At 42.0% G+C, this 8,666-nt stretch overlaps 1 protein-coding gene across 3 annotated transcripts in view; it reads left to right on the forward strand.

Annotated features, from left to right (window-relative positions):
- nexmifb (neurite extension and migration factor b) overlaps positions 1 to 8,666 on the forward strand; it is a 49,083-nt gene that overhangs the window by 31,130 nt on the left and 9,287 nt on the right. For 2 of the 3 annotated variants that reach the window (XR_006378998.1, XM_044205994.1), the window contains exon 2: positions 5,639 to 5,769. Coding sequence is in view for 2 of the 3 variants with exons in the window: in XM_044205994.1 (XP_044061929.1) it covers positions 5,688 to 5,769 (82 nt within the window). In the remaining variant the exon portion in view is untranslated. Of the gene's footprint in view, positions 1 to 1,113; positions 1,211 to 5,638; positions 5,770 to 8,666 lie in introns of all 3 variants that reach the window. The other variant, XM_044205996.1, reaches the window with a different exon arrangement.

Below are 8,666 nucleotides of genomic sequence, written 5' to 3' on the forward strand. Positions count from 1 at the left end.
TGCATGTATGTAGTAAGTAAAACTTTTGAGAATAACTAATTTAACAATACATTTATCCGCTATCTCCTTCTGTTAGAAAGTGTATATTTTTCCAAGTCTATATTTTTCCATGATAAAAACGACTTATAACAAATATTACCATGCAATGGTCTAGGTAGGACACCTTCTTCAATCTGAACAGCAATTGACTGTGCATTGATTAAATATATAAATGTACTGTGGGGGCACAATTATAAAGTGTCTCCATTTTGAAAAAGATAATGTAAAGGAAATTAAGTTTTTATCTGTTAAATATTTCATAGCAGACAAACACAGACGTGAATTGCAGGATTAACCGGTAATGGCTTTCCTCCATTAAATTATAGTGATTGACACAATAACACGAACACCTCTAAAATACACTATAGTGCAATCTAATGCAATAACACCGCCCAAAAAGGTTTAACTGTCTTGTTGTTTCCACATCTCGCAGCCTTCCCCAGTGGATGGCATTGCCCAGTTGTCATGGAGATGGTTTAGTTGTTATCACGTGACCTAAATTTGGAATTTTGAAAGATGTCTTTAAAACATATGATGCAAGAGAATTATGGGAAATTTTGCTGTTATAACATGACTGAAATTACAGGACAAACTGTATTTAGGAACAGTATTTACACTGTGCATGATTCACAGTGCAAATATTGAGTTAATGACAATAAACAAAAACATTGACTTGACTCCCATAAAACGGTGGGAAATGTTTCAATTAAATTGAGAACATTTCAGCAAATGTAAGCTTAAAGATAAATGGTCACAGATGAGAGAGTTAAAATCCACTCAACTCTAAAGCCACATACTGAGCTAGGATTAAATCCTGCCAGAAGTGTCAGTCATATACTGTATCTCAGCAGAAGCATGATCTCATTAAGAACAAAATACTAATTGACCGTACAAGTGCCTGAGAAAAAGCTGGATTCTGACAGACATTCAGAGACATGCACCTATTTCTGAGGCAGACTCAGGTCTTAGAGGTAACAGTGGTTACAATTGTCCAGATCTGGCTCTGCAGGTTGTGCTGTGCTGATAAAGATCCAGCTCTATAATCCTGATTCATAGTGAATCTCTCCCTATCAGATGCTTCCTGGGCTCTTCAGCAGCCTGTGATTGACGATGATTATCTCAAGCGGATACCATATCGCTGCCATCACCGTGGCCATGTCAGGGAATTTAGGTAAGGATGTTTGATCAAATACAGCACCAAACAGCTGACAGAGAAGATGCACAGTAGCAGAAGCACATGTAGAAGGTGCCATTGAATTAAGATATACAGATATGGATTTTTTTCCTCTTTCTCTCTCTCTCTCTTCGAGTGTCAGAGACAAAATTATTGAGATTTGCATTTAGCTGCGGCACATATATTACCTGACAAGCAATCTTCATGGCAGAGTCAGCCAATCAGAGCTTTGTGTGGAGAGGTGGTTGAAACAAAAACAGAAACCATATTTAACATATTTATATTTAACGTGGCTATAATCAATACTTTTATATTAACATTGGATGAGTACAAGCTCTGATAGACGCACTGTATGCTAGCTGCTCAGCACCAAACAGAAGACAGACGAAGTTAGCAACTAGCTGGTGAACATAGTGGAGCATTTAGCAAATGAAGAGCCACATATTTCCCTCAGGAGCTGGTTGAACAAAACTGAGCTAAAAGGAGAGTGAATATTGGACTTAATTCTACAAACACGACTCAAAATGAATGCTGTTTCTCCATGTCTGCTGGATGTGTAAATTAATAGCTGTTTGCTAACACATTCGCCATATTGATTTTAAAAGGTGGTAATATGTCAGTCTTGGGTTAACAGCTTGTTGCACTGGCCCTAAGTTGCCAAATCAATTAATACAGGTTTGGTCTGTGTTTTGTCTGATTATTTCATGTAATTCTGATGTATGCCTTATTGTGATATACAGAATATCGATACTGAAAAAAACTCTAATATTAATATTGTGCATTGATTTCAGCCATACCAGCCAGCTCTAACATTTAATGTTAGACATGAGGTGATGCAAAATGTTTGATCTTTCAGACATTGACAGTGCTGCTTCTCTGAGGTTGGCTCGGTGTCTCAGTGCCCTCAGAAGACGAGAGCTCTGACATACCATTTGTGAGGAGGCCAGCTGACCTTCGACAGAACAATGTCCATGTTTGTGAGGGAGAAACAGAAAGAGACGGAGGGAGAGAACGAGAGAGTTACTGCTTCTTCTGTGACATAGAAGGAACTGAGACATAGCGTACACAACTCAGACAATAGCGGGACTATGAGGAGAGCTCTGCAGTCCACCTATCAGTTAACAAGAGAATGTCATGACAGGGATAGAGAAACAAATGAAGTGGTATGATGGCTTAGTGGATAGCACTGTTGCCAGATATCAAGACAGCAGAGGCCTGTCTGTGTGAAGTTTGCATGTTCCCCCTTAATCAGAGGGCCCTTATATCTGCAGAATGTTTGCCCTCTTCACAAATAGTAGGACAGGATGAATTCAGAGGTCATGTGAAAAATGTACTCGGCATGACAGAGTCACTTCTTGTATTAAAAGGAGCCCAGACCCTCACTACCATTCGTAGTGTAGTTCTGAGTGAAGGTCTTCTTCCTAGATTTAGAAATTCTGGCCTTTAAGATGAATGACAAATTCCTACGTGGTAATATGTGTCTGTGAATACAGTGTGTTATTTTTGAAATGTATTCTATGTATTTTTGTGTACCTGTGTGTGTGTACTGTGAGCTTACAAGCTCAAGAGTATTACCATGGGTTGCGTGTGAGGCGGGTTACTCAACCTCTCTGCAGCCAGCCAGTGAACCTGCTCTGAAACTGTATACCTGTGCTGAAAAGAGGAGTCGCCATTTCAGCGCTGTCTGTTTGGATCAGCGCTCCCTGTGGCGCTATGCCCTCTTTGAGAGCTCCTCTGTTGGGGATCTATTCCTTGGCCCCTGACTGTTTCCCTCTGTTGACACAATGGGCCCTTTGTACCTACATATACTGCTGCTGTGGGACCTTGCTTCGAATTTTCTGCAATTATACACAATCCCACTCCAGCCATGCCTCTTGTTGCTGCTTCACTGGAGAGAAATGCAATCAAATTGAGTAGAAATGCAGTGAAACGGGGATGTGGGAAGAGGTTTGCAGGAATTAGATTGGGGTGCTGATAAGTTCCATATAGAGCGAGTAAACATGTTCTTATCTTGTTATCCAGCTTGCACATTAACACATGGTGTGTGGAGGATGTGGAGGAGAGCTTAAAAGGATAAATCAAATCCTAATCATTCTGTTTGGCTTTTCCCACACTATGCTCTTTGTCTTTATTTCTGTTTCTCATCGTGCAAAGAACCCCGGTGCACATGCGAGAACAATGGAGGGGTCAGAAGTACTAGCCATTTTCCTACACCTGCTGAATGCTCCAGAAATGAGTGCACAGTGATTACGTGCCCTAATGTGTGGTGTTTAAAGAGCGGTTTCCTGCAGCAGAGTTAAATGACGGTGCCCTCTGTGAAGTATTAATGATGTGGATGGATGAATCAGGTCGGCGCAAAACCTGTTGACGGCAGCCGCAGCGCTCTCTTAAAGCTGCACCCAGACATCAGGCTTAACCGCTTGGCAAATTGGACATGCTTGTTGGCTGTAGCTCCAATTTATGTGCGCTCTCTATTGCAGTTAGTCCATCGTCATTATTGAAATGGCCTCTCGTCAGGTCTTGACAGAGTGGTGGAGATGGCGAAGGGAGGGAGAGGGGGAGCATGCAGGAGAATCATGAATAATGTGGAAAATAAACACATTTGAGGCATTGGAGCTGACTGGCAGGAGGGGTGTTGGGAGGGTTGTGAAATGCCCGGCTTTCGTTTTCTCTCTCTCTCTCCTCATGTGATTGTATGAGCAGCTTCTGCCAGTGGATGCTGATGCTGTGGATCCTCAGCCTTGGGGCTTTGTCTAACACACATGCAATTGGGCAAAAATACATGCGCACACACACACACATGCAGAGAACCCGGTACACATCCACAAGCAGCTCTAGGCACTGGGCTCTGGCAGGACCTCTGCAGCCTGACCAGCATCCCAGCTGTGTGTTTTGTCACTGCCATTCTGGAGACACACTGCTCGGTGGCTAGAGCCTATGTCTAATAGGGTGCTGCTGTGACTCCACTTTTCCCCCTGGGATTGTTGCATTGATAAGTCTGGGCTTAGCTCATCTGGGTCAACCAGTTCAGGAAGGGATATCCTAATCCAATATATGCATTGTCAATGGGGATGTTTTTATTGCTACATGTAGAATTTCAATTTCTCAGTGTGCCGAATTGATACAAGATAACCTGAAAAACATCTCTTAGCTCTGTAAATGCCACGTGCACTTAAGCCTTGGCTTTAGGAGTAATAGCATTTCTCTATGAAGAGAAGAACGGGTCTGGCTGGGTTTACCTACAGGGCCCTTGTACCTGCTGCACACATGAGCAGATGTGATGGCTCACGAGATAATTACCCACTGAGCCGGTGTGTATGCAACTGTAAGCTGAAGCAGGGGTTCCCTTCAGGTAGCTCTCCCGCTCAGGTCAGTGAACAGCTAATGACATTTAGAAGCAATAGGATGAAAGAAATGGCAGTTGTTTGTACTCAGCCGCACACTACCTTTGTCTTATTGTCTGCCGTCTGTCTTAATCTCCCAGCCACCCTTTTCACACCACAAGGAGATCATGTTATTAGATCCCCTCCCCTGACTCATTTGTCATCCTGCAGCATCACCCCTCCAGAGAAGGACTGCAGGAGCTGAAAAAAAGAAAACAATATAAACAGGCAGGAGGCCACAACATCAAATGTTCATCATTTACTGGCCCAGAGTCTCTTGTATCATCATTATTCTTTCAGGAATTGCACTAGGTTAATATGCTTTTTCTTCACTCCACCCAATTTCAAGAGGCTGACAAACTTCAACTTCTCCTCTCTCTCTACCTTAACGTATTGTTTTGTATTACATTGTACCCATTGCACTGCATCCTGCTTCACATACATTCAATCATTCCCACCCTCACTTTCACCATAACTTGCTACAGTAAAAAGTATTGTCAGTGTTCAAAGTTAGCTGTCACCGCCTCAGTCACATCTTTTTAATCTGTCCTCTTTGAGCCAGGTTGGTTTTCTTGCTGCCAAGACGCACAGAAGGGAGGGAGTCAGCTAATTACAATAAACAAATATGCTCAGAGCCGCCTATGTAGAGTTTGCATAGGTTAACAACTCTGCTATAAATGTTAAATGAAGCTAAAAATACGATAGTATGACATACAGTTGCCATAGTGATCTCAGCTGTGATTCTTCTGCTCTTCTGTGTACTTTGTTGGTTGGTAAAGTTTAAATTATTCTTAGACACGAATCTGCGACACAGAGAAGAAATGAGTGATTGTTTGGTGCCCCAAGGGCCTCTTTGATGTCTCTATCATGTTTGAAGCTTTTTCTTCAATTACTGCAACTTTGTGTTTGTCTGTCTTTGTTGTAATGAAATCTAATGTACTGTCTAATGTTATTCTGCATTAGACACATGGCAGTCACCCCTTAACGATTCCTTTCGTACTCACATGTCTTTCTGTTTCTCTCTGGCTCTCTCTTTCAACAGGTGGGACAGTCAAAATGCTGCGTAGGAGGTGAAACGTTGAGCCGTATTGATGGATGTGTTAACAGACAGCAGTCTCACATTGATCGTGAAGACTTCAGAACCAGAGAATGCAAATGTAGTGGAGGACACAGGTGAAAACTATTCATTTGGTTTTTTTTAAATGAGAAATGCACATAAAAATGTTAATTTTGCCTTTTAATTCTTTGAAACTTTGCTTTGAACATTTAGAGATACTTGGTTATTGACCTAAGAGCATAAATTAAAATTTTTCCAAGAATAATCTAGCATTCGTTATAATAAATGAAAGCTTAATGACAACAGTTTCTCTCACAACATCTTAAAAACTTTGAAAAGACAATTAGTATTACCACATACCATGGAACTAGCTTTCTTGAATTAGCTTTTCACCCTCAGTTTTAAGCTCTTTGACAAGATAAAGCGAAGGTGAAACACATCCTGTCTTTTTTAAATAAAAAGTGGAAAAGAAACATTAAATTAAGCTTTTTAAGCTAATTTTTAATCCTCTTTCCCAGTGCTTCCACAACTCAGAAAATATGACATCTACCTTTTCTCATAAAAAGGTGCAAATGTGAAAGCAACCATTAATGCTCTCACACTCATTCTCATTCATTAGCACAGACAAAAGATGGTGTGTGTGTGTGTGTGTGTTTGTGTGCGCATGTGTGTGCGCGTAAAATATCGTTGATTCTGATTTATTTCTTTATTTATTCAGTTTTTATTTTAGGTCATATCTGCTGCCTCTCCGTAAATTCTCACTAACATTAAGCCATGCATCATAATGATATTTCCATGATGTAAGCTCTTGATGTAGAACTCCAGGTACGTCTGCAGTATAGTGTCCCTTCCTTTTACTGGACTATAAGCTCCACTGATGTTGTGCATTTTCCAAGGCTCACTCAGCCACCACCTACTGCCCCCTAAAGTTTACCTCTTACCAAGCACAACTGATCCTTAGATGAGGTTTATCTTAGTGTTTCAGCTTTGGTCAGGCTCAGTGGGGGGCTGACCAGTCCCTACTGTGAGAATCACACAGATTAGCCATAGCTCTAGCCTGTTCCTTGAGTGGCATCGAGAGAAAAAGAGGAAGAAGGAGAGTAGGAAAAAGAACGGTAGAGGAAAGGGTGAAAGTGGCTCCATTGAGCAGGAATAGGGCAGCTCTCTGAGGAGGATGGCCATGAATCATGCTGCAGTTACTCACCACTTATTATGAACATCCTGTACTGGCTGGAATGATTTCCCCCCACCATTCACAAAATGTCATATAGTGAAGATGGAGCAATAGGTAGCAAGCGGCTGTGGCTGGCCTACCAGCTGGATAAGTGAACGCCCCGGGTGGCTGAGCTACAGAACGGCTAGCTCGGCATTTTACAAATGTAAAAGCCTTCATATAACAGGGATAAGGAGCAGGGAAGTTGGAAGGGAAGGAGATAGATATCAGAAAAAGGAGGAAGAAGGGGATGGAAAGGGGGGATGGGAGTGAGTAATGATTTCAAAAAGCCATTAAAAGGAGGAAAAGCCCATGTCAGCTGTTTTCATTTGCATTGTATTTCAAATTGTGATATTTTAGCTATTTTATTCTTTTGGCTACATAAAGTGGATGTATGAGTTTGCTTCATGTTAATATCAGGGACAGACGGTCGTCATATGGAAATATTCTTATATTCTTATAGAAAAATCATAATTGTATGTGTGTATGCGCATGTGTGGCTGTGTGTGCATGTGTGGCATCTGACACACTAATAGATGAGGCCACAGACGCCAACTTCATGTCCATGACCATGTCCCTCGGCATGGGCTCGTCTCCCCGCAGAGCCGCCTGGCACAGAGCAGCTCGGGCTTACCTCAGGTAGATGAAGCCCTGAATGTCATGACTAGAAACGTAGACGAGGCTCGGAGAGCTCCGAGTGCTAACTGGTCTGGTCTGGTCTGGTCAAGTTTGCCGGTGGTCGGCTGTCTAGCATGGCTGGGCTTGGCAGGACTGGGGATCAGAAGATCACCACCTCCTGCCAGCAGCCGGGGTCCTTCCATATGCTCAGTGGTGAATGTCCTTGCCAGTTTGCATGAGCTGTGTCACATCCAGCCTCAGTTTCTATTCAAGGAGCACTTCTCCTGATAACACAATTTAAAAACTACAACTGTGTTAGGATGATCTCAGAGTGTGTGAAGCTTGTTTTTTATTAGTATATGAGCTGCTCTTTTTGTAAGCTATTGAATTCTGGCAGCACTGAGTATTTTGGATGTTTATCTTGTTTACATTTGCCAGCTCAGATGCAGTAGTAACATTATGCTGTACCATATCGGTGAATATGAGGCTGCCGATCCCCCTTTTGACCTCTAATGTCAAACTTGATTTGTCATCTACAGTCAATGCTGTAAGACCCTGTGTGTGTGTGAGTGTGTGTGTGTTTGTGTACCTGTCTGACTGACTGATCTGTGGCACATTCTGAACAGCTGAAGAGCTAATGGTCCAGCTGGAGACAGATGGCCTCTCGATAACACTATACCCCCAAGCCAATACTCACACTCTATCACACTCCCTCTCACACACACACGCACACACACGTACACACGCACACATGCATTCACGCATGGACACACACTCTCTCTTTCTCTCTCTCTCTCTCTCTCTCTCTCTCACACACACACACACACCAGAAAGTCACATGCATGCACACATTGGATAGGATAGATTGTTAATCCATTATAAACCCTGAGGAAACACATTTTTCAATATGAGTTTAGTGTTTCACAGCAATTTTGAACAATCTTTTGGCAATATTAGGTGGCAGCTTAGGTTTCATGCAAGCACAGGGGGATAAAGGAAGTTAATTTCTCCCCTTTTTTGTAATTTCCCTCTTTCTGTGGCTTTGCTTCTTCATAGGGCTAATGAAAGAGATATGTAATCATTTCTTTATATTTGCCTTATCTATGAGTGCTGGAAAATTACTTGGTAGATTTCGAGCACTGGCACTGTTTACATATAATTCCAAATAAATCCAAATGAATT

Source organism: Siniperca chuatsi, linkage group LG8, assembly GCF_020085105.1.
Source record: "Siniperca chuatsi isolate FFG_IHB_CAS linkage group LG8, ASM2008510v1, whole genome shotgun sequence".
Taxonomy (NCBI): Eukaryota; Metazoa; Chordata; class Actinopteri; order Centrarchiformes; family Sinipercidae; genus Siniperca; species Siniperca chuatsi.